Source organism: Pleurodeles waltl, chromosome 8 (assembly GCF_031143425.1).
Source record: "Pleurodeles waltl isolate 20211129_DDA chromosome 8, aPleWal1.hap1.20221129, whole genome shotgun sequence".
NCBI classification, from domain to species: domain Eukaryota; kingdom Metazoa; phylum Chordata; class Amphibia; order Caudata; family Salamandridae; genus Pleurodeles; species Pleurodeles waltl.
In genome coordinates this window covers 832,518,522-832,545,230 of record NC_090447.1, presented here as the reverse complement: position 1 = coordinate 832,545,230, position 26,709 = coordinate 832,518,522, and the positions used below count along the sequence as shown (strand labels likewise).

The 26,709-nt window shown below is 42.9% G+C and overlaps 1 protein-coding gene across 5 annotated transcripts in view; it reads left to right on the top strand.

The window, feature by feature from the left end:
- CARS2 (cysteinyl-tRNA synthetase 2, mitochondrial) overlaps positions 1-26,709 on the top strand; it is a 387,142-nt gene that overhangs the window by 208,320 nt on the left and 152,113 nt on the right. For all 5 annotated transcript variants that reach the window (XM_069205121.1, XM_069205122.1, XM_069205123.1 and 2 more), the window contains one exon: positions 8,410-8,539. In XM_069205121.1, the coding sequence (XP_069061222.1) occupies positions 8,410-8,539 (130 nt within the window). The remainder of the gene's footprint in view (positions 1-8,409; positions 8,540-26,709) is intronic.

Here is a 26,709-nt window from a genome sequence, read left to right as displayed (position 1 = left end):
CACTGTGACACCCAGGAGAGACAACTACATGGCTGAATGGACTCCCTGGGTTTGTATGATGTCTGATGGATATGGCACCCCATAAGTAGGAGTTATTCACACATCGGTGGCTCACAAGACACTGTCACAAATAGATTTTTTCTTGCTACCAACAGCGAATGTGCTGCAGGTTACCTAGGTAGACATCCTTCGTAGGTGCATATCCGACCACTCCCCGATTGAACTCCAGATTAGTAGTCTGAAGCGTTCACAGCACCCTTTGTGGCGGCTCAATGCCTGGTTTCTCAAGGATGAGAAATGCACAACAATTCTAAACACAGAACTACCGGCCGACTTTGCGGCTAATTCTGGGTCCGTTCCCTCTGCGAGCACGCTTTGGAAGACTGAAATGCTGAGAATAACTAAAGGGTGTGTTAGGTGGCACAAAAAGAGACAGACAACGCATGTTTGATCTGGAGCACCGTATAATCACACTGGAACGACAGCTTGCGCTGAACCTCTCGAAGTCCCTCAGTCACCAGTTGGAACAAAGCATCTCTGCCTTTAGACAAACACCGTAGAAGAGGCCATGCAGTGCTGGAGGGCTTCAACCCAGTGAGATGGGTCACAAATCAGGTGAACTATTCCAGTGGTTAGTCACGAAAAAGGCGTCCACCAGAATAATTCCAGAAATCCTTGATCCGGTGGGGGTCCTGCATACTGACACGAAGGGAATAGTGGCAGTGTTCGCAGAGTACTACCAGACATTATATGCAATCGTGAACAACATCAACCCATCCTGGCAGACAAAACACTCGACTCTCCTTCCGTGACCAGGACGACCTTGGCATGCCCATCATCGTGGAGGAAATACAAGCTGCCTTAACTAAGCTTCAGCCCAGGAAAACCACTGGGCCAAACGGATACCCCCTAGAATATTATAGTAAATTCTGAGATCTTCTATACCTTATACTCAATATATACAGAGAGGCAGCTTGAGTGGGCTTTTCCTACTGGAATTTAATGAGACTAGTGGTGATCCCCAAATGTGACCAATCATTGTTGTGCTGTGGCTCATATAGGCCCATTTCTCTTACAAACACAAAAGCAATTATATTTGCGAAGCTGATCGGGTTAAGGCTTGGCTGCACGATTTCTATGTTGTCCACCCTAACCAATGTGGGTTTATGCCCCACCGAAGCACCCGACACTGCTTACGCCAACTGCAGGTGGCCCTACCTTGGGCCCGGGATATACCACGGCCTTGTTTACATCTTCTTCTTGAATTCAAGAAGGCCTTCAATTTCGTGGGCAGGAGCTTCTTGAAGGCAGTCCTGCTCCAGATGGGCTTCGGCCCACAGATCAGAGCACACAGTGATCTTCTGTACTCCCAGTCTACAGCCTAGGTGTTATTAAATGGAGTTCTCTCAGACTCCTTCCCTATCGTGAGGGGTACCAGGGAGCACTACCCACTGTTACCTCTCTTGTTCGTCCTCATTGTCGAACCATTTGCTCAATATGGTTTGATGCCCATATGCAGGTATGACATTGAGGTAGGGAATGCAGAAGACAGAAATGCACCTTATGCTGATGATGTCCTCCTGTGCCTCGCTGAACCCCAGTGACTGGACCTAGATGCCTTTGTCTTCTAGCACTCTATGAAGATGATTCGGGCTTCAAAGTGAACCATTCTAAGTCCTTATTGGTCCCAAACGATGGCGACAATGAGTCCATAAACTGGCAATGCTCCACACCCAAGAAGCGACTGAGTTTCATTTATCTGGGCATCCACACAGCCCTTCTTCCCGAGTTGACCTGGAGTTCAACTTGACACCCCTCCCATACTGAAAGAAGGCAGACCTACAATGCGGGTCCTCTCTGCCTTTTAATATACTTGGCTGGATGGCCCTTTTGAAAATGATTGTCCTCCCGCAATATCTTTATATACTTCAAAACTTCCTGTTGCCAATTCTTGACTGTTGGTTTAAAGACATTACCTTCATAATCTGTAACTTTCTCTGGGCTGGCAAACAATCCCTTGTGGCCTGGTCTACATGCCGGCTTTTGGTACATGATGCCAATATGATAATGGATAACCTCAAGTTATATTACAGAGGCAACCATCTACTTGTGATTAATGATTATCTGAATGGAGGGTGGAATGACCCTGCCTATGGAGCAGAACTTGCCTTGTTAAATATGAACAAAGTCATGGGCTTGGTGTTGGGGAACCTGATCCCCAAACACCTCCCAGAGTTGACAAAAGTAGTCTTTCAGACTTGGAGGATGGCCCTCTGCCTCCTCCACTAACACAACAAGCTCATACAACAGACCCCACTAAGGCAAGGTCGCTACCTCACTCATACCTCTGGCCTGCATGGATTTCAGGGGTGGGGCAATATTTGTAGCACAATCCTAGGCACATCTGGAAGGGGAGCCAAATTAAATCCTTTCAGGATCTCCAGGCACAATTTGACCTCATTGAGACACTATTCCATAAATATCTACAACTTATACTTGCGCCCTTACTGTGCAGCGGCCATCTGACGTCCCTGCCACTACATAGTCCGCTGGAAGCTCAACTACTAATAGGCAAGCTAGGGAAGGGGAGAGTCTCCTTTATTTACTGCACCCTGATTAACAGCACCCCTGATGTCCTCACACCCCTGTTACATATGATGAAAACCACAAGAGGGTCCTGGATGACAGAGTTGTGCAAAGCATCTTCTAATATTGGGGAACTCCATTGTTGGATATCTTTGCAAAACAAATTGAATTGAATATAATGGGATCGTAATATGGCGGACAGGATATCTGTCAGAATTGTGATGGGGAAAACCCCTCCATCCAGGTCGTAATAAGGCCCATTGTGTCCAGAGTGCCAGAACCAAATTCGCTGAGCACTGCACTTTTGATCATTTGTTCAAGGACATTTCTTTGCACCTTTCCACAAATCCCACTAATATCAGTGATATTGGTGTAACTACTCAAGATTTGAGCAGAAATTGAACTGCAACTGGCATACATGGACATTTTAAAAGAGACAAAACATACTTCATCCAGGGCATGTTATACAATGAAATTGAAAAGGTTCTGTGTGTGGTGCCAGACTGATGTAATTGTCTGGCCTCTAGAAAACTACTTGCAGACGGACTATGGCGAGTGAGATTTTATCAGGGCTAGTTATCTTTTGAGCCTACTGGCTTGGTGACTGCCTTTAAATCCTGTTTTTATCTTGTCACATTGTATGTGTGTTACAAGACAGAGGTCAAATGTCAGTTTATGTCTTACAATTTCTGCCTATTTCATCCAGCAGATGGGTCTTTATTTTTCTTTCTCCGACTGCAAAGTTAGAATGTTTTGAAAAGTTAACTTTCTAACAATCGTGTTTGATGGCCAGTAAATTACCTATGCAAGTACTTCAGCATATAATTCATTAGCACTTTTTTTTGTAATTCTGAAGTGAGATGGAAACTAAGATTTCAATAGGATTAAAACAAATCAGAATAGTGTGCATGATGATATGCAAACGATAAATATTTCCTGAAACCCAATTTCCACACATTATAGTTTGTGCGCTATTCAGCTTTATCAATTAAACTGCATGTCAGTGGGAACGTTGTTGGCTATTCTAATGAAGAAAATGTTATGTTCTATTTCCTCCAGTACTGAGTACAGTATGTTGAGTGCTCCATATACTGAAAGGTGCATAAGACAGGGTCTGGATTTTCCCAACTGATTTCCACACTTACAACCTTTTACATGCGTTCAACAAGTCATCACAGATAAATTAATTGTGTCTCACCTAGGAGAGACCCAAGTGTAAGTGAAGGTAAAGGAACACTAGTATAGGCACACATTAAATGATTGATGAGATTTGACATATCTAGCCTAATTTCCCATATGTAATTGTAAATTAATTTGATGTAGGTGCCACGAGGTGTGAATAGGTACGTACCTGATAGTGAGATCCCAGGATACTTGAGCACCTTATTATTTAAACGTTCTTCTCAACAGTAGGTAACTGACATGGTTTGTATTTGAAAGTATACACGTTTATGGAAGTGGCGTGAGAACAAGTTTGGAAAACTGAGCACCAAAAATCAAGGACTAAAGCAGTAGAAACAGAGTTTCGGTGTACCTAGAGTGGACACACAGCCGTGTAGCACAACAAAATGAGGAACCCCTGTGCAAGTGAGGTTCGAATAGGTATGCAAGGAACCTTTGTTGTGGATAAATGAATAATAAAGTTGAATGTGCCGTCATATTATAGAACTTAAGAATGCTCATCGTGTACAAATCATTGGACTGTTGGTTAGGGAAATGCAAAACGCATCTCCTCTTTGACGCAGTAAAAGGCCAATGGTGGAAGGAAATCCTAGAGCCTTTGTCAGCAACAGTCCCATCCAGAATCCTGAAATAGGTAAATATATTATCAACGTATTTGAAAATGACATAACCATAAAGTCAAAAAAGTAGATTATTTTAGCTTCCTATTTAGAACCCAGATTGGGGAAATTTGTAGACCTCTGATCCTCTCACTATTGCCCCCACTCAGAGCGGTTTCACGCCTCAGGCATTGGCAACAATGTTGCCAGGAATAGCAGACAGGTAACACAGACTAGTGTAGCTTAATGCCGACAAATGCCCAGGGCAAAACATACCTTCAGGTTCAAATTCCACACCATTGTTCTTGAAATCTGACATCTAGCTACTGATACCTGGGCGCATGAGCGTTGCTGCAAAATAATAGCCCTACTGCCCGTGCAACAGAGAGTTATTTCAACCACTGCAGCAGTCACCATTTCAGGTAAATGACAGCATCCACGCTCTCGCCTATAGGTAGTGCAACTCCTAATGTCTCCTGCGAAAGTGTAAGTTATTGTCCAGGCTGCAAACAATTTCAGAAACCTGTTTTGCCAACCCCAGTTTCAGAGCAGCAGGCCCACACTGGCCCAAAAGAACATTGATGAATATATTTTCCTGGAAATCAGCACTACACCCACCTGATGACATGAAGATTTCTCTGTCAAATCAGCATTATGGTTAAATGAAAATCTCAAGTGTTGTTGGCCTCCTGTGTCTAAGGGTGTGGGGGACATGAATAATATACGTGTCCCACCACATAGTTTAATATTCAGTTGGCTAATAGGAAGATAATTTATGTTTCTGAATTTTGATGGAAACATGGGGAATCCACACAGTGTAAAATCCAGTGCAAAAGATATTAAGATTGCTGGTAAACAATCAATAATCCCAATATAAAGAGAGCAGCAGCTAACTCAAATGATCTAGCCAGCTTGTCCCCATCTTCAAACTCTTGCTAACCAGTAAGATCGTAGAGAGGAAATCCCGATGACAGTTTCAAAGGTTTAGGAAAGCTTAAAGTTCTACAGAGCTGTAATTTGTGGTTTATAGTAGATCATTTACAGGATATTGAGAACACCCTGTCTAATATAGCAAGAGACCTTGTATCGCTTGTTGTGGATAAACCAACTACCCTGATCGTGCTGGATTTGGCTTATGACACAGCTCAACCTCATACAGAAATGAAAAGGCGAATCATGAAAGGTCTTGACGTGGATCCGGCCTCTCTTTGTGCCTGTTGTCAACAGAACAGATTTGGATGCATTTTGCCTTCACCACAGCATGACAAGCGGAGTTCTCTTGGGTTCATCATTATTGTTTTCTTGAACATCAACAGGCACTCCATGGCTGAGATCACACCCCAGTATCAATGTATCCGGATATGTCACTAACCCAAAAATCCACCTTTGATTGGATTGGGTCCCTGAATCTTTTTTTAATGTCATCCAAGGTTTGCACAACATTTACTTTGGTAATTAGGTAACCTGACTGTGCTTGATTTCCCCCAGTTCTGGGCGCAGTCTTTTCCCCTTACAGAAAGTAAGGCATCAAGTTGTCTTATCTGAGTTTCCGCTTCTTTTCATCTGCTGGGAAACAGTATTGTCGGGAGCACAAACGTGGTTGTGATGTTGTGACCTTTTCACACACAGTGTTTCCCCCTGTGCTTTTTGTTTGGCAGAGAGGGACAGGATTTCTAAGCACCATTCGTTCTTCAATCAATCAATCAAAAAAAATTATGCAGCGCGCTACTCACCCGTGAGGGTCTCAAGGCGCTGGTTTGGGGGGGGGCTTAAGATCACTGTTCGAATAGCCATGTCTTGAGGTTTTTTCTGACGAGCAGGAGGTCTTGTGTCTTGGGTCTTGCGGAGGTTGGTGGGGAGGGAGTTCCAGGCCTTGGGAGCGAGATAGGGGAAGGATCTGCCTCCTGTAGTGGTGTGTTGGATGCGGGGGACTGTGGCGAGTGCGAGGTCGGCTGATTGGAGGTGGCGGGTGGGAGTGTGGAAATTTACTCTTTCGTTGAGGTAGGTTGGCCCGGTGTTGTGGAGGGATTTGTGTGTGTGGATGAGGATTTTGAAGGTGATCCTTTTGTCTATGGGAAGCCAGTGATGGGATTTGAGTTGTGGTGAGATGTGTTCATGGCGGGGGAGGTCCATGATGAGGCGCGCTGCTGTGTTCTGGATTCTCTCGAGTTTGCGCTTGAGTTTGAGTATGGTGCCGGCGTAGAGGGTGTTACCGTAGTCTAACCTGCTGCTGATTAGTGCGTGAGTGACGGTCTTTCTGGTCTCTGTGGGAATCCATTTGAAGGTTTTTTTCAGCATGCGCAGTGTGTTGAAACAGGAGGAGGTGACGGCGTTGATTTGCTGGGTCATTGAGAGGGAGGGGTCCAGGATGATGCCATGATTGCGTGCGTGGTTTGCGGTGGTAGGTGCGGGGCAAAGGGCGGTGGGCCACCAGGAGGTGTCCCATATGGTTTTGTGAGGGCCGAAAATGATGATCTCGGTTTTGTTGGAGTTGAGCTTGAGGTGGTTAGCTGTCATCCAGGCGGAAGTGTCAAGGAGTGCAGCGTGGAGGTTGGTTTTGGCGGTAGTGGGGTTGCGGGTGAGGGAGAAGATGAGTTGGGTGTCGTCTGCGTAGGAGAGGATGGTGATTCCGTGTGGTTGGAGGATGTTGGCTAGTGGGATCATGTAAATGTTGAAGAGTGTGGGGCTGAGGGAGGATCCTTGGGGGACTCCGCAGATGATTTTGGTGGCAGTTGATTGGAAGGGTGGGAGGCAGACTTTTTGGGTTTTATCGGTGAGGAAGGAGGTGAGCCAGTCTAGGGCTTTGTGTCGAATCCCAGAGTTGTGGAGGCATGTACGGAGTGTTTGGTGGCAGACAGTGTCAAAGGCTGCGGAGAGGTCCAGAAGTATGAGTGCGACGGTCTCGCCCTTGTCGACTTTGGTTCTGGTGTCGTCAGTGCATGCGATGAGGGCGGTTTTCGTGCTATGGTTCTTGCGGAACCCAGTTTGGGAGGGGTCGAGTGTGTGGTTTTTCTTAAAATGATTCTGATTTCCAATGCATATGCTGTGTCGAAACTACTTTTACTGTTGTATTTCTTTGTGAGTATTGCCCCCCCTCTAAACCTACTGTGCCTTTGAAGGTATTCTTTGTGGTAGGCAATCATAAAACAACATGAAGTTGACGGGGATGTAATAGGAGATCGCCAACATAAACCCATTTAGCCCCTTCCCAGGAGCCTTATGGTGTAATCTTGTCATCACTCAAGGCAGAAACTGAAAATAGTGTTGAAACTTATTAAACTGTGGCGTAAGGTGATGTTTGCAACTACTGTTTATCTGCTGTTTCAAAGCTTCACATATCATCAGGCCCATCTGCCATCCCAAATGTTTGTCGAGACAATGGCGTTCTCAATTAATTAACACACTGAGAGGTATTTAAATATATTCACCCTGCGAATCACAACCAACACTACTTAAATGATAAGAAGAAAATATTAGTTCCACAGAAATTAATACTTTGTGTGTGCTGTTGCTGACACTAATGTATTATCTTTTCCAATTTTCAGCCATTGAGGCTTGATAGCTGCATAATTCCAGGGATTAACAGCCCAGCATGCATGCCCCTACACATGCACTCAGACAACACAGTTCAAATACACAAACAACACACAGGGGAACACACAACCCCTTGTGTAGCGGCCAGTTAGTGCCAAGTCATATCATGGACAACATTTTAGGAATGTGAAAAACCATCTTCTACTAGCATGTCATGCCTACTGTCATCGTACAAGAATGTGTATTTTGCAACTGGTTGGAAATAGGTTTAATCCAGGTTTATTCACAACAAAATTACTATATTGTCAAAGAAAGCACCTGTGTAAGACATAGGGCAACAAACATTGTGTAATGGATAGTTATAAAACAAATGTTAATTGACTGATCAAACGTTGCTCGGATGGCAGAGGGTAATTGCGCTTTTTGTTGTTGTTTTTGTGTCCTGTAATGTAACTGAGGATTTAATTTTGTAATGTTGATGCCATCCATGAATGTTTGTTGTTGCCAGGTGAGAGCGACAAGCGACAAAACAAGGATTTTGCCTTGTGGAAAAAATCTAAACCCCAAGAACCATTTTGGATTTCTCCCTGGGGGAAAGGAAGGCCTGGCTGGCACATCGAATGTTCTACAATTGCCAGGTCAGATGATGTGCTTGCTTTATTAACGCAGGTGTCCTTGTAAGCATATTTAGGAAAGAGGGCATAAAAATTCAAGTTGTATAAAGAAGAAATATTATTTTTAAACATAGATCATAAACTGCTGTAGAAGGAAAAGAGAAATGGACAGTAATTTATGAGCCACTGTCCATTTTTAACCACTATATAGGGGACTCCTCTTCACAGGTATTGGTGCCTTGTTGGGGTATTTCCTTGAAAGCACTCATTACATCTGCCATTACTCACTGACTTATAAATTGATGTTTATTATGTGACCTAATTCTTACCCTCGAAACATTCTTTGACATACACAACTGGAAATGGGTAGCTGTCAGCAACGGGTTGGTGGTTTTTCACAGAAGGGTGACAAGCAACATCAAATATACTGTGAGAGCTAAGCTTGGATTGTCTTTGTTGGGACCAGCTTCTGTCTTTGTCCATTCACTCTGAGCTCTCAACGTGACCTGAATAAAATGCATTTAGGCTAGTTAATGTAAGATATAATAAGAAATGTTGCTCTTTATCTGGATCAGAATGGATAGATAAACAGACAGGAACTAGTCATAGAAGGCTTCTTGAAACTCTTCTTAAATGATGATTAGATCCATATCTCCTTTGTTTTAGTTTTTGTTTCATTCAGTTTTGTCTTTCATGCTAGCTACCTTTTAGATACTTTTTTCACTTAACTTGTATGCTGTTCCTGCTAGAGAACTATTTTTAGGTCTCTGCAACTTCTGTCTGGTGGCAAAATACCTATTGTTGGCTTACCAAGAACTAACAATGGGTTTACAGTCTGCCCATTTCTTACCATTATCTTGGCTTTATTTTCACTCTTCATGTGTTTGACCCACCCCTGGACCATATCCTCTTATTGTCCTTTTGACTGACTGACCTGTATGCTTAAACTACTCGCTTTTAGGGAACTCATTTTTGGATTTTAATTAAGCACATCATGAAAGTCAATGTGTTTTTCAGTTCTCTCACTCCTGAGCTTCTCCCGTCCCACGCTTTGTTACTCTGGCCCTCCTGTGTTGCTTTTCCCCTCTTACCCTCACCTGTTTGTTTATTTTATTGCTCGGCTCTTCTGTAGACCATCTCCACCCCAACAGCCCTCTTTTATATATCTATATTTCATTTTTGGAGGACCTCACAGTAAATCCTTCACCTAAATATGCTTTTTTGCAGCTGCAGTACAGTACTGTCAAAACACATTGGCAATGGACAGATTTATTGGTTTTGCGAGGGTGCTTGTTGGTTTTGTGCTTTCAGAGGGCCCCTGCTGATGTGTTCTCTGTGCCTCCTTTACATGTGCAAGCAGAGCATTCTTTTTAATCTCCAGAGGTTTGCTTTCTTATATAAATATAAGTTTAATGATTCTGTTTAAGAAACTCAATAATTCAGCTAGCCATTTCATCTGACTTAAACTCTGCATTCAATAATAACACCCTTTACGAATGTCTTTAAAGAATCCAATTTGGAAACAATATGTCTGGAGCCAAGGTTTTTGTGGATTAATGCCTTTAATGGATTATGTATGTGTGCTACAAAGTTCTACCCGGTAATAACGATCTATTGAAAGGTTGTCTGCTTTTCCTGTCGCTGGGGCCCACACAGCTATTGTAAGATATAACATCAATTGATTGGCAACATTTTGTGGAGCAGTTAAAACACTCCAGATGTTCATAGCCAGCTCTTCTGTGATTAAAACAATAGTTGATAATAGACCAGACGCAACATCTAGCTGAAAACAGACTATTCAGGTTCAGCTGGACTCACTTTCCTAAATGAGTCAAATGATGTGTATATTTTGCATCAGATTATATTTAGTTTTTCTTAATTTATTTCTGAGATGGTTTAGTGTAGGAAAGTACCATCTTTCTTGGCATGGTTACCCCCTTTTTCTGCCTGATGTCAGTGTGCTTGACTGTGTTCACTGGGATCCTGCTAACCAGGACCCCAGTGATTATGCTCTCTCTCCCAAAAATCTGTATCTCACCAACAGTTGGAACACTGGTGCCCCCTTATAAGTTCCTAATATATGCTACCTAGATAACCAGGGCATTAGGGCTCCAGGGGATCCCTATGGGCTGCAGCATATATTTTGCCACCCATAGGGAGCCCAAGAAAAGGCTTCTGCAGGACTGCAATTGAAGCCTGCGTGAAAAGGTGCAAGCACCCTTTCACTGCCATTTTTCACTACACCAGGTTACTTATAAGTCACCCCTATGGTAGGCCTTCTAGCCCAGAGGGCAGGGTACAAAGTACCTGTGTGTGAGGGCACCCCTGCACTAGCAGAGGTGCCCCCTCTAACTCCAGGCCCATTTTCCCAGGCTTCGTGAGTGTGGGGACACCATTTTACGTGTGCACTGGACATAGGTCACTACCTATGTCCAGCTACATAATGGTAACCCCTAACATAGGCATGTTTGGTATATAACATGTTAGAATCATACCTCAAGGCGTTTTTAAGCATTGGTTGTATGATCCCATGCACTCTAAGGGCTCCTTAGAGGATCCCCAGTATTGTCATTACAGCCTTCTGAGGGTTTCCAGGCAGCCCAAGCTGCTGCCACCTCCCAGACAGGTTTCTGCCCTCCTGTTGCTTGAGAAGCTCGCGCTCAGGAAGGCAGAACAAAGGATTTCCTTTGGGAAAGGAGTGTTACACCCTCTCCCTTTGGAAATAGGTGTTACAGACTTGGAAGGGGTAGTCTCCCCAAGTCACTGGAAATGCTTTGAAGGGCACATTTGGTGCCCTCCTTGCATAAAGCAGTTTACACTGGTTCAGGGCTCCCCAGTCCGTTTTCTGGCTGGAAAGGGGAGTCACCACTCCTCTGTCCGACACCACCCCAGGGGTGGTGCTCAGAGCGCCTCCAGAGGGTCCTGCGGTATTGCCATCTAGGATTCAAGGTTGGCAGTGAACTCTGGGAGCATCTGAGTGGCCAGTGCTAGCAGGTGACATCAGAGCCCCCCTCCTGATAGGTGGTCACCCAGCTAGGTGACCAATCCCCCCTTCAGGGCTATTTAGGGTCCCTCCTTTGGGTGGTTCCTCAGGTTCGGATTGCAAGACTCCAGCAGGAATCCTCTGCACCCTGCACTTCGACTTCTGATCGAAGAAACTACATCTGGACTCTTCAGGACCCTACAATGTGCAACAAAGAAGCAAGACGCCTTCTGCAACATTGTATCTCTTGCTCCTTCCAGCAACTGCAACATTTCACCAGTCGTGCATCCTCTGAGGACAGTCCGTCTTCAGCCTGCATCAGAATAAAGAAGGAATCTCCCTTGGAGTGAAGGAGTCACTCTCCTGCTTCTGCTTCTGCAGGAACCAGCTGCGATGATGAACGGCTGTGTGGATCCCCTCTGCTGTTGAGCTGCATGGATCCTGCACCACAGGTGGTGGACTGAAGTGGTCCCAACGATCCTTTCTTCCAACTGCCCAACTTGGGTGAAGGTAAGCCCTTGCCTGCCCACGCAGGGCAGTAGCCCACTGCACTGCATCATTTGCAGCTGCCAAGGCTTGTTGGCATACTTCCTTCAAGATCTTGATGCATCTTGAAGCTCCAACCCCCAGCATTCCTTCCTACGATGCAAAGCTCCCTGAGTGTTTCTCCGGCAGCGTGGGACATTTTTTCGTTGTGCTGCGTGAGCCTTTTCTGTGACTTTCCTGTCCCTGTCCTGTGGGACTTCTGTGGGCACTGCCTGGTCTTCTGGGCTGTCAGTGTTGCTGAGGACACCCTCTGGCTCCCCCTTCTTGATAGAGTCCACCTGGTCCTTCCTGGTCCCCGACCAGTGCCATTTTCTGCGAACTGCTATATTTGCGTGTGCCAAGGCTTGTTGGCAGACTCTGACAATGCAAACCCGACTGTAATCCTCCATCCGGCGTGGGACATCTGCATCATCCAGTAACCCAATTTCGTCGTCTTGTGTGCAGTGCTGACTCTTCTTCTTCACCAGTGGTTCACCTTTTTCACCTTTATCCTGGTGGGTAGGAGTTCCTGTCCTTCCTGGACTCTTTTGTGCTTCTTGGAATTGGTCCACTTCTTCCACAGGTCTTCTTGTCCAGGAATCCACTGTTGGTGTCTTGCAGTCTCTTCTGGGTTTTTCAAATATTCTTCTTTACTTCTCTGTGTGTGCTCTGGGAAACTTACTGTGATTTACTCCTGTTTTCCTGGTAACTGGGTTGGGTTGTGGTACTTACCTTTGGGGTTTCCTAGTACTCCCAGCTCCCCTCTACACACTACACTTGCCTAGGTGGGGGACCGACTTTCGTATTCCACTTTCTTAGTATATGGTTTGTGCTCCCCCTAGGCGCATTTCTAACTATTATGATTTTCACTATTTGCACTGTTTTTGAACTGTTTTTATGACTATTTTTTAATACTGGTGTATATAATTTGTGTATTACTTACCTCCTAAGGGAGTACAGTCTCCTTGGTATTTTTGGTATTTGTGTCACCAAAATAAAGTACCTTTATTTTTGTAAAACTGAGTGTTTTCTTTCATGTGTGTAAGTACTAAGTGCGACTACAGTGGAATTGCATGAGCTTTGCATGTCTCCTTAAAAAGCTTTGGCTGCTCATCCACAGCTATCTCTAGAGAGCCTGGCTTCTAGACACTGACTACACTACACTAATAAGGGATACCTGGACCTGGTATAAGGTGTAAGTACCATAGGTACCCACCACACATCAGACCAGCCTCCTACATTTAGTCAGTAAGCTCTATTGTGACATTCCAACTCCCACCTAAAATACAAGGGGATACCAACTCTGCCAAATTACATCTAAGACCTGCATCATTGTATGGGGCATTCAAGATGACCATAAACAATTGTGACAGTAAAGGTATGAGTACTGGTTTAAAAAAAAAAAAAGTGTGTTTTTAGAATTCCTTCTCTTGACAAACATGAACGTATTTCTCATAGGAATAGCATCCCGATTATCGGGGTACCAAAAAATCCAAACCCCATTGAAATTCCATGTTTGTAGTAAAGACACTGTGTGAGATCTAGAGCATTAGATTTGAGAGCTGAAGTCCACTGTATCCACAGAGAGCTGTTTGAGTCTTGGAAGGACCCTATAAGACTTTGGTAACTATTCTCATGTATTCTGCTGTAAACCAAATTTTTTCAACATTCACAGAAAACTATTCAGTATAAGAACCAGGGTTTATTAATTCACTATGATATTTCAGAATATATATTTTTGGACCAGCTCCATTGTGTGCTTAGGCCGTTAATTCCCAAATCCAAGGCTCTTGACTGTGATACTTTCCTGCAATATCTATCCAAATAAAGTAATTGGAACCTGTCTCTGAAATTTCTTTTTTCAGCAGTTGACACTAATAAACTCCTGTAAAACCTTGGTATAAAGAAATAGTTAACCCATCCCACGTCAGACAACCTCCCCAGTGCATGTGATGGCCATTGACCAACATTTGGGAGTGCTGCAAAGGAACCTCAGGTCCTCACACGAGAGAGATTAATTTCTTTATTTTATAGTTAGGGCTGCTGGGAAAGAGATTTCCCAGCAGCCAACGTATTTTTTTCCATCTGAAATGCTGGCTGGCATTATTTTAATCAAGGTGAAAGTGAGATAAGCTGATTGGCTCATTTCACTTTCACTGCATCGGTGCAGGGTCATAACTCAGCCCTCCAAGCACTGATTTCCACAGGAGATGTATCGTTGGAATAGGGACATTCATTCTTTTTCAGTGATATCTCTGCCTAGGGGATCCCAGCAGGGAGGTGGTCTCCAGCAGGGATCCACCCACTAATGACCATGGCTGGAGAATGTTTAATCAGGGGTGGGGCAGCCTCCTGGGCATAGGCCTGTGCTACCCCCATCCCAGGGGCCCTTAAGATTTTCTGGTCCCCCAAACTCCAGGGGACAGAACGACCACGAGACAACAGGAACTGCACCCCCACCCGGGACCCTTGAGTCTTCACCCCCAATCTGTTCTCCCCCATGGGGGTGGGAGCAGAAAGCCCATGAGACTCCACAGACTGCATTTATGAGGTAATTTTTGTGCTCAACCCAAACCCTGCGGGCCCATTATTTAGACTTTCTCCCCTTCCTCTGGGGTTGGATGGATGTACATACCCCTAGTCTGCCACCTGCGGAGTGGGCAGATCGGGAGAGGAGCAAAAAGACCACTAGACACTGGGAACTGTATTTATGCAGTATTTTTTCAGGGGGAGGAGGCCCACCCCGGGCATGGACCCGTGCTGCCCCTTCCTCTGGGCCCATGAGAATTTCAGTGATTTCAGGGTGTAGAAAGGCCAGTAGACACCTGCGATTTCAAAATGTAACAATACAAACAAAAAGAACCAGGGGGCCTACCCTGGCATCAGACCATACCCATGCTCCAGAAGGCGTAATAGTGTCTTTCTGCTCTAGGGGCAGCTAGGTTCGTCCCAATTGTGGACGTTGCCCAAAATCTGACCCCATAATCCCCCTACCCCCCAGGTTTGATTGTCCTCTAGACATCAGGGATTTGGGACAAAAGAAAGGGATACAGGTTTTGCAGTCTGGCATTGGCCATACCCCCAACCCTAAAGGGACAAATTAGTGAGTCTGCCACCCCCCACCATCTTCTATGGATGGAGAGGATTTTTTCCCCATTCTTGCCCCTGGGAGGGCAGAAAGCCCACTAGACACCATGGATTTTAAAATGTTGACAAAACAAAAGGATGGGACGGCCTACCCTGGCATTGGGCTATACCACCATCCCAGAAAGGAATAGAGTCTCTTTCTGCCCCTCTGTGGCCAGATAGGTTTGTCCCAATTGGGGAGGGTGCCCCAAATCTCCCTCCGTAGAGTAGAAACCCCACTAGACAGCAGGGGTTTTGCATTTGGTGTAGAATAAAAGACTGCAGGTGTTGCACTCCGGCACTGGCGTTAGCCCACCCCAAAAGGGGCAATCCTGTCTTTCTTCCATGATAAGTGGTTGCACTTTTTGCACTTGGGTAGACCGCCTCCTGGGGAAACCTAACAACCAAGACACATTAGAAAACTAGACATCGAGGGCAGTCCAGGGTGGTAGGCCTAGTGGGAGTCCCACAACATTTTCTTATCCACAATGCCCTGCAAACCTCAAACGCCTCCTAAAATCACACATTGTCTTACATTTCTGTGATGAAAATGTTTGAAATCCACAAGGATCCAGAAAGTTCCTATCACCTAGTGCTCCCCCACTTGTCCCAGTAAAAATGCTACCCTGCTTGTGTGGTTGGGCCTAGTGCCGAATTCATAAATTATTCGAATTTGGGTCATTGGTAGTTCTTCCAAGGGATTTTCTTTGACCTTGGTTTGATTCGTTCCTCTCACGGGTACTAAGCCTAGCCAAACAAGTGGGTCAGCATTTTTATTAGGACAAATGGGGTATCATTGGGCGGTAGGAATTTCTGGAATGCTGACGATTCCGGGTAGTTTTCTCACAGAAAAGTGAGGAAAATTAGGTGATTTTAGGCAAAGTTTGAGGTTTGCAGTCCTTTGTGGGTAGGAAGACCTTGTGGGATCCATGCAAGGCATACTACCCTGGAAACCCCTGAGTGTCTAGTGTTCACAGCTGTGATGTTTGGTAGATTACTATGGGTGGCGGCTGATCACAGCTACCCCCCTATTGCTGATCTCTCCTAATGGTGCTTTAGGGCTTTTTGTGTTGCGGTTTCTTAGCCACCTACACAAGTGGGGTACCGTTGTTATTGGGAGGCATGTTGGGTCATTGGGTGGAACAAAATGTGTGGCTCCTTACGGATTGCAGAATTTTTCCTCATAGAAATGTGAGGAAAATGTTTGTTTTTTTGCCCAGGTTTAAGGTTTGCAAGGGCTTCTGAGTAGAAAACACTGGTGAAAGCTACACAAGACATCCCACCCTAGATTACCCTGTGTGTCTAGTTTTAATAAATGTGCAGTTTTTAAAACGTTTTCTGAGGTACAACATGAGCTAAGGCCCCAAATCCACAGCTACCAACATTGCAAAAAAAGTGTCTGTTTTCAGTGGAAAACAAATGTGATGTGTCCATCTTGCATTTTGGGTCCTTTCCTCTCATGAGCCCTTCATGCAGTTGAAGTACCATTTTTATCGGGAGACATTGGAATACAGATTAGTAAAACATTAGTTATTACCAATTGGATTTCTCTACCTTTGTGCTTTCCAAATGTAAGCCAGTGTGTAAGAAACAAGATTTCTTTTTTTTAAAGAATATGCCCTCTGATTCACATGCTACTATAGGTACACACTAATTCAGAGATGGACAAAGAACTACTGCTCCTAAACTCAATACCTGGTGTAAATTTCAGAAATACATAAGTTTCTTTCATACCCTTTTTTCATGTTTTATATTTTACCATATGACTTGCCTCATACTCGGTACACACTGAAAAACACTTTGTAAAGGGCAGCTCACTTGTTGCCTCTGAATACCTTTGGTTCTGGGACAACCTACAGATCCTATATATCCCCACAATTAGAAGAGTCTGGCAGATGTAATGCTATATTGCTTTTGTCATTCGGCCATAGTGACAAGAAGTTACAGATGAAAATGTTGTCATAAATGGCCTTTTTTCCTGCTCATTTTCATTTTTTTTATTTCAACAGTTAGTTGAGATTTAGAGATCGAGAGAAATGACTGCCAAATTCAGAATTGTGTGTCTACTTTTCAGAAATCTGTAGCATTCCGGGGTCACCTGTGGGTTTCATGCTGATTTCCAGTACAAACTGGAAGTAGATTTAAAGTACAAACATTCAGAAAATAGGACTGCCTCTTGGTAAAATGCCACAATTGTGGAAAAATGGTTTTCCCATACAGCTCTGCATGTTTCTGAAAGCTGTGAAGATAGTGAGTTTAGCATAGCAAACCTTTTGTTGGTGCCATTTTCAGGAAACAAAAGCAGACACTTTTTTGGGGGCCACCCTTTTCCTATTTTTCCCCAAAAACTTCAAATGTATCTATATTTTGGCTGTTTTCTCAGTACTCTCCACTGGAATCCAATGAATACCTTTAGAAACCATGGGATGTGGAAAAAAATGAAAGAAAAAAGGATGAGACACATTTGGCATGGATACCTTAAAGGGGAAAAAAGTTCTGATGGCGTAAGCGCTAAGTACCCAAAATAGCGAAAAATGGTCTTAGCACTGGGGTGCAGAAGCCTCAGCATTAAAGAGGTTAAAGGAAGCAGGTTAGCATTTTACTATGCTCATGTGAAATGTAAATAGTGGCTTGAATTTAAATTGATTAAGGGCACCCACATCTCCCAGGTTTTGTGAGTGTTGGTACTTTTGGCATTAAAGGAGGTTTCTCAAGGGTGGAAGGAGGGATTGATTTTCGAAGGATGAGAGTACCCCCGCATTTGCCAGTACATTTTCCAGACCATTGGTATGAAGGAAAAAGAGAATGTGGGCAAATACATATCCTTGCCATACTCCAAATTTAACTTTACGAGATGAAGCACCACTATCCGGCATTCCCAAACCTAATAGAAGCCAAGAGATCCTGATGAAGGAGCCTAGGGAAAGAAACCTACGCCTCCTCAAGGACCATGAACAGAAGGATAGCCCATAATTTGGACCTGTTAAGACAATTGCATGCGCTTGACAGGTCCATCAATGCAAGATGGATGGGGGCACCGTTAGCAAACTTGTATTTGGCCACTATAAGATGCAAGTTGAGGCATTGATCAGTTGTCCCCAGGCTCTTCCTAAAGCCATATTGTAGCTGGGATAGAATATTTCTCTCCTTAACCCAAAAAAGAAGTCGATCCAGAATTACTCTACCAATTATCTTAGTTGTAGGGTCGAGTAAAGATCTAAGGCGGTAACACCTGTGATCATGGGCATTACCCTTTTTGAAAATGCGAACAATTATTGATATACGCTATAATGGCAAGGTCCCCTCCTGACAAACTGCTTTAAAAATGCTGGTGAACACAGGAGACGAAATCCCAGGGTCCATTTTAAACAAATCAAGGCCCAGAGCATTTTTCCATGGGCTCTTGTAAATGGCTTTAGCAACATCATCAACATAAAAAGTAAGGTTACTGCATACAGAGTAATCACAGTGTCACTTATCAAATTGCGCGTTGTCCTTGGTTGAATAAACTGCAGAGAAGTGATCTATCCATGACGCAACAGTAATGGAAACAGTAGCTTTATCCGTAGACGGTACGGGGGGATAAGCCAGCTCGCACCGCCTTCCAGAAAGCTGGAGCGTCTTTTTCTTGGCAAGCAATAACAATAGCCTCCCATTTCTTGTCTTTAACAGCTGCTTTTCTCTTTTGTAATGCCAAAGCATAAGCCTTTCCACAAGCTAAAATAGTACTGTGATCTCTAGGAACTTGATTTAAAGTACTGCGCAGACTATCCTTGGCAGCCCTGCAATTTTTGTCAAACTAGGATTTCTTCTAGGAGAAAACCCTACCCACTGCCACTAGTTAACATCTATTTCATACATCAGTGGTTCAACCTTTTGACCTATGTGGACCCCCACTTCATCATTACTGCAACCTAGGAACCCACACTGAATCATTATTAGAATCCAGGGACGCCCCCACTGAGTCATTACTGAAAGCTGGGGACCTAATCTGTTAATATTATTTAATTTTCTGAGCAGTTGTGGACCCCCTGAGGAGGCTTCACTGACCCTCGGGGGTCCTCAGACCACAGGTTGGGAACCACTGTAATACATGATAAGACCTCAGCAATACAATCTAAAACAGATAGAGGACCTTGTAATTTCAAGATGCCTGTGTTCACCAGGTCGATACTGGAGCTAACAACCTGGTTCATAACCAATTTCAAGTTGGCAAATTTCCAGACCAACCTTGGCCCAGCATCCTTGGTAAATAACACCTGGTTTATCCTTGGGGGAGCCTGATGGTGCTGAGAAGGCACCACAAATTGGGCTGCCAGTGAGTTAAGATCACAGAAAAGCAAGCTAAAAATGTAATTGATTGTGGACCCGTTACCCCTCCCAGTAAAATTCAGAATTGTTGGCAAGGTAAAATTAGAGACCAAATCCTCTAATAGGATATATAAAAGGCTCCCCCGGCATCCATGGGATTCAGATCATCTTCTCTAGAGAGTTGGTCAAACATTTCTTGTGTCAAGGGGGTTAAGAGGGGCCCAGTTTAGCTTTAAAATCACCTGCCAGAAGGAGATTAAAGGGTTACCAGACTCTACTACTTTGTCTTCTAAGGAACAAATGAAGGAAGACAGACCCTAGAAATTCAGATTGCCCTTGGTAGAGAAGTCATCATTATAAAAATTCATCATGTACATCCTGAGATTACTCCCCCAGCAAAGTTTAAAAACCGGTACCACATTCATATTGTCCGCAGCGGCCATGCCCAGCAGCCAACCCCCGCTGCGCATGGCCAAGGGCCGTGCGCACTGTTGGGAGGTTATGGGGGTTGGCTGCGGCCAGTCTCTGTGGCCAACTGCTGCCGCAAATGGTCAAAGGTTGGATTAACATACAGTAATGAAAAGTACTTTACATTTTTTTAAAAACATAGAAATTCACTGAAAAAAACAAAGGTTTCGGGGACGTTATAGTTAGGCTCACATTTTAACATTCAAACCCATAAACATTCACCTGTTATTGTTAGGGTTATCTCAAGTATCTATAACTCGTACCCTAAGGTAACTATAACTTGTGCCCTCGCCATGCACTAATTACCCCACAAATTACGGCACTCATGACATCTTTGATAACATCATTGATAATATCAATGTAATATTTGCCGTAAAATTTTGCAGGAAAAAAAATGGCGGGAGCGTGAGTTATAGTTAACTTAGTGCCTCAGTTATAGTTACTTGAGATAACTCTAACTGTGATAGGTACATTTCTATGGTTTTGTATGTTTAAAATGTGAGCAGAACTATAACACCCCTGTAACATTTAGTTTTTTTTGTAAATATATATGTGTGTGTGGTGTGTGTGTGTGTGTGTGTGTGTGTATTTATATATATATATATATATATATATATATATATATATGAATAGCGAACTCTGGGAAGTTCCCAATTTTAGGTGGAGAGCCGCTCTAGTAAGGAGCACCCTGCAACACCAGCAACACTCTAGATTTGCTCACCTCAAATGTCTGTTTATCTAGCAAAGTTTTTAAGCACAGGATCAGCACAGTGCTATCCATGCCGAGCTAGAAAGGGACAAATTATTTTCCCATTTGTACAGCAAAGACTTTAAGCATAGGTTTGACACAGTGACAACCTTGCCAAGCTGTAAAATGACAAAAGCCATTTACCACTCCAGGCACAATATTAGAGCTTTGAGAACCCAAATTACCGGTTAGTCCAGTGGTTATTGGGAATAGTTGTGTGCTTTCAAGGAATCAGTTCCATGCATTTACTCTAGTTTCTTAGTGTGTACATTAATGAGTTATGGGTTATCTGGGGAAGGGGGTGATGTGAGAAGCAAATAATTGAAATGAATTGTTAGGTTTCAAAGACTGATAAAGTAAGACAGCAGGTATGAGGCAGAGTATTAAATGTACACAGGAGGTAGACAGAAAGGAATGAGACCCATTCAAGAGCAACAAAGAAGTGAAAAATTGGAAATATATATGTAGTTAAATTTTTAATTTATGTTTTTTTTAAATATAGCGGGTAGAGTTTGTTTGAGATAGGGCGCATTCTGGGAATTTAAACACCGAGCAAGAAACAACAAATCATCTGTTAAAATACCCAACAGCTGTTTTAAATTTTTCTTTGAAGAAATGTGGCTTTTAGCAGCCTTGTCAGAGACACTTAAACTTTCAAAGAGGTGGCAGATACTTGCCTCTCTGCATAAAGAAACTCCAGTGCTTGTCGAGAGATCCCTTTATGAGTAACCATCAAGCAGCGTGACATTTAAGCAGATCCGATGATCTGTAATTACCATTTGACGACAGTGAGAAAGTTAAGGTCTAAAACTGTCTGAGGCATTGTGGTGTTATTTCTATCTCTTGCGTGCATCGCCCCACTGTATGTATACAGTGCAGTCAATACTTGCAAACCCCAAAAGAATCCCGGTGTATGTACCTACCACAGGAATACATTCGGGCTTATTAAATATTGTCACAGTATATGCAATTAATTTTACACCATTCTTAAACTATACAAAGAAACATGTTAAAACACTCGCCACAACTTGAAATATAGCAAGGCAGATGTTAAGCAACGACCGTAGAACCATCATTAGTAAATTGAGTGTATGTATCTGACCCATTCATTACCTGGTCCGGAAGGCGCGATCATTTCAGGCAGGTTGTGTTTCTGAAAAGCGCAGTACCCAGTGAAACGGACACCCCGGTCTGCTGAATGGATGTGTCGGAGATCATTGTGACCCTCCACTGCCCACCTGTCTTGTGTCTTGTTCTGTGTTGTGGTGGAGTATGGAGAGGAGTAGTGTATCCTTTATCATCATCAGACATATAGAATTATTCCCTTTTTTTTTTCAATTGAAAAACATATTGGTCGAAAATCAGTGCATATGAAATGATATGGCCGTTCTACAAATTCACTTGGAAAAGAGAAGTTTAAACTTGAGATGGTCGAAATATTCTATGAATAAAAAAACTGTTTCCAAATTTAATAACCTGTCTGTCTAATTATCTTGCACTCAGACTTGCACATACAAACGTAATCATCCATAATATACATTCTGGCCTGGGATTTGCCTTTAGCAGGATGCCGACCTTATCAGCCCTGGTAAACTAGCCTAGTCAGCACTGAAAATATTCGAAATACACATTTTATTATACTACAGTTAAACAATCGTTTACTGTGGCTGTAGTTCTTTGGGATGGTTTTATCATTACAAAATGTCTAACAAAAACCTAATTGACACAAATGCAAGAGCAACTCTGATCTATTCTCTAGTGGGGCCAAGTCCTAATCTTCGCTTACAATGCCATGGGGTTCTTTTATTTCACAGTATCAGCTGCAGGTCAGGTAAGATATTACACAGTTCATGTAGTGATAACAGGGTGAACACATGTAGCTATATCTCTACTTTTGAGACTATGGTTTGTCAAATAATAACATAAAAAGGTACAGTTACACACGTTTAAAAAAAAAAAAAGAGGATGCACCGGTGATACACAAATAGAAATGTCAATAACAGCACAGGGGAGCATCTACACTATCTTATAACCCTGTCTCTCCAACCTGTGTCTTCCAACCAAACCCAGTATGATTATTACCTTAGCACAAATTTTGCTCTTGCCTCAGTTATGGGATTAACTCTGTATTGCAGATATTGGGGATGCTTTCTCCCATGCCTGTATCTGAGAGTCATGCAGGAGATATGTGCAGTTTGTTGCATGATGAAGACATTACTAGTACTGTGGATGCCCCATTCACATCAGCTATACGCCCCAGTATTTACTAAATCTGTAGTGATGTGGTGGCCGTCCTGTGCTGGAAAGTGATATGTAGCCTTAATATGATTAATGGGTGGTGTGGCTGGCATCCCTTCAGCCTGCCATGAGTTCTCTTTAACATCTGATATATATTATTTTGTCTTGGTCTTTTGGTGAATGGGGCAGTTCATTGATACAGATCTAATGCCTGTCGTGCCCTTGTTGGATACAACTGACACCACTACTTGGTGGTCCAAATGAGCTCTAGGGCTTACAAATCCCATTGTCCAAGCAGTGGCTTAACTACAGTTATCAAACGATTGGAGTCTTGAGATTATTGTTTACTCTGTACTTTGCAGCAAGGTCAGATCTAGAGTACTGGGCCTCTAAGAGCAATTGTTTTAGCATCTTATCCATTCTTGCAGACACAGTTAGCAATGGCCAGGTTCAGTTAACAATGTTTTCTTTTCTTCTGAATATAGTTTTGACTACCGTGCCTTGTCCTCAAATGATCTACAGTCTTTTGTTCTCCTATGCAAAAGTCCTTCAGGTACCCTTACTTCAACCGACAGCTGTCTGTCTCAGCTCGAATGATTACTAATGCCATGGTTCCCCTTTTTAAATTATTTTTGTCATGATGAGATTTTTTCAGTTTCTTGACAATACCTGGTTGCCTATTTGGAGACCTCATTTTATTCAGTCTGCCTTGCTTATCATAAACCTTTTACTCATTTCATCAGACAAGGTAAATAAGATGTTTTTTTCCTCCTAATGTGATATTCGCAATCATTATGTGATATTCTCACTCCTTATGTGATATTCTCATCTGTTTTTAAATTAAATCTCTCTTGCTGAGGAGCCTTTATATCAAGTATGAATGAAGTTAATATTTCAGTTATTCACAAAATAGTTAAAGCACTTTATTGCAGTCCCTTCCTGCATTTCACAATGGAATTCATCACACTCGCACTTTGTTTCACCAGAGGTTTTTCAGAGTTTCATGGAAAGTTGGATGTTAAAATGTTAATGTTTGTTCCCAGAATCCTAAATCTCAATTTAATTCAATTAATAAAACTTTATTCAGCACATATTATGTGAACCATAATAGCATGATATCAATACAATAAAAATTCAATAAAATCATAACAAAAAATTCATAGGATCATAAACAAAGTGAAATTAAGTATGGTCTAAAAACTGTTATAATATATCTAATAAAACACTTGACATACCACAAAATGGAACAGATGCTGGGTTGCATGATTGAAACCTAGACCATATTAGTTGACTACAGTCCCTGAAACATCTAATAGGGCTCTAATACGAATCACTTTAGAAAGAAACAAGGTAACCATATGGCACACTATCAAATCCCCCTAGTTCACATAATCACTTGGAAGCCACCTGATGGAGGAAAAGAAGAGCGGCTTAAGAAAAGTTTTCCTAGGGATTAGGTAAAACTTAATTAAAAAAATAAATTGCTAAGTGCTGAATTGTTTGCTCAGATTGATAATCTCAGGGGCATTTTTGAGTATTAGATCCCCAACATTCGTTTTTAGGGAATGCAGTCATACAATGAAAGGTAAGAAGGCGACAGTGGATTAGAAGAAACCAGTGTAGTACATTATTGATTTTCGTGAGATACAATTTACAGCCAGACTGATCGTTCAGTACAATATACCGTTCCACTGTCACCTTTATGGAGGTCTGCTTGAACCCACTTACCATGACTGACACCTGCTCTTTTATATCTCATTTGGAGTACCTAATAATGTCCTCTAGGTGGGACCATGGTCCCCTCTCTGTCTGAACCAGGTCCCTCAGGACTTGCTTTATGTGCCGTAACCATGGAATTTTGTTAATCTTATCTAGTCCCATGTAATCCTTAATAATAGATTTAGTAAATGTGGTTTCTTGTTTAGACCAAACAGATCACCATAATAGGAGTAGTTTGGGTTCCAAAGTGTCCGAAAGGAACTCAACTCTTAATTCCCAGTGAACAGTGGATTCCCCGGTAGAATGGTATACAGCGAAAAGTCTCCTTAGAAACATATTTTCTGTTTTTTTGAAGGACACAATTGTCCTCTATAGCCAAAATCCCCACACCAGTCACAGCTGCCAAAATTGCTTTAGCATTATATAGGGTAAGCAACTGTACAATAGGTTTGATACCTACCTTATAGGTAAAACCTCTTCAAACCTTCATTGTTCTTGATCAGATCTCCTGGTGGTGCTTCCAATCCATTTTGGAGAAAAACCTGACCCCCAAATAACTAAAGGTGTCTGTGTTTTGTAGTTTCTTCCCTTTAATGATAAAAGTATTTTGCTTCCCTCTCATGCAACCGCAACTCATTGTGCTAGTGTTTGCAGTGTTAATTTTCCTACCCCTTCTGCAAAAGAATCTGTTAAAAGCTGCAGACTATCTGCAGTAAGTGCGAGGACTGTTGCATCAACAGCATAAAAGAGTATTGGGATCTGCCGCCTCCAAATCCTAGGTGAATCTGCACTAGCCACCACGAGTGCTTCTTCCACATCATTAGGTAGGAAGAGAAAAGGAAGGGCGCCAAAAAAAACGCCCCTGTTGAACCCATCCCCCTATACCAAAGGGTGCGGTCAATTTGCCCTGTATTCCAAAGCAGACTTTGGTGGTTAGATTATTATACAAATAGGCCAGAAGGGAGATGATCTCCCTAGGAGCCCCCTTTTTATCTAAACATTCCTAAAGTTTCTTATGATCAACTAGGTCAAAAGCACTACTTAAATCGATGAAATACGTGTGTTGATGTGTAACAACCCTTCCTTAGACAGGTTATACTTTCCCATCAAAAGGTTCAGATTGAGTGATTGCTCAACCATCCCCAAACTTGCTCTAAATCCATATTGGGCATTTGAAAGAATTGTATTTGCTTCCTCCTGTATTTCTGATCTCTCTAACAGGATTCTCCCCAATAACTTGGCGAAGTCGTTGAGTAGAGAGAAAGGACAATAGCATTTTGGGTCATCTCTAGATCCCTTCTTGAAAATGGCTGTGATGAGGGAAGTGGGCCAGGAGGGAAATACACAGTCAACTCCTGTAGCGTTCAAGTCCTTGGTCAGGAATGGGGCCCACAGGTTTGGCTGAGCCTTAAAAATGTCCATTGGGACCTGGGGCCTTACCCTTCGAACTTTTATTAATACCCCTCACAGCCTCATCAAGGGTAAATACAGGTCCCGTAGGAGGGTTCTCTGTCAAAAGATAGAAGTCTCCCTCCTCTGGACTGGACAGAGAGAATACCGAACCAAAATTATCCACCCACTGAGCGGATGTAATCCTGGATTCCAGGTCAAGGTCCATTCCCTTAGAGGACAATGGGGCATTTACTGTTCTCCAGAATAAATCCCTATCTTTGGTTTCCACAGCCTGCGGAAGGTTCGCCCAGGCCTCCCCTTATAGGTCTTTCTTTCTCTGTTTTATAACATTATTTAATTTTGCTCTAGCTACTCGACCTGCCTGAGTGTCCCTTGGATGTTGGTTTATTGTTCCTCCGAGACTTAGATCATTGGCCATTAAAACAACCCTTCCTTTTATTCCCTTGCAATTTTGGCCTAGTCATTAATGCTTGATTAATACATTATGATACATTGATATTGGCATACTGTGTTTCCTCATTATTTGTTACTGGAACTAACCCATCATAAATTGGTGAAGATTCTTGACTACCTAATTCTTTAATAAAACTGGCAGGATTAACTCCTTCTATTTTATTTTAACAGCATTCTGACCTAAGGGGGTAATATTATAAATGTTGCCTG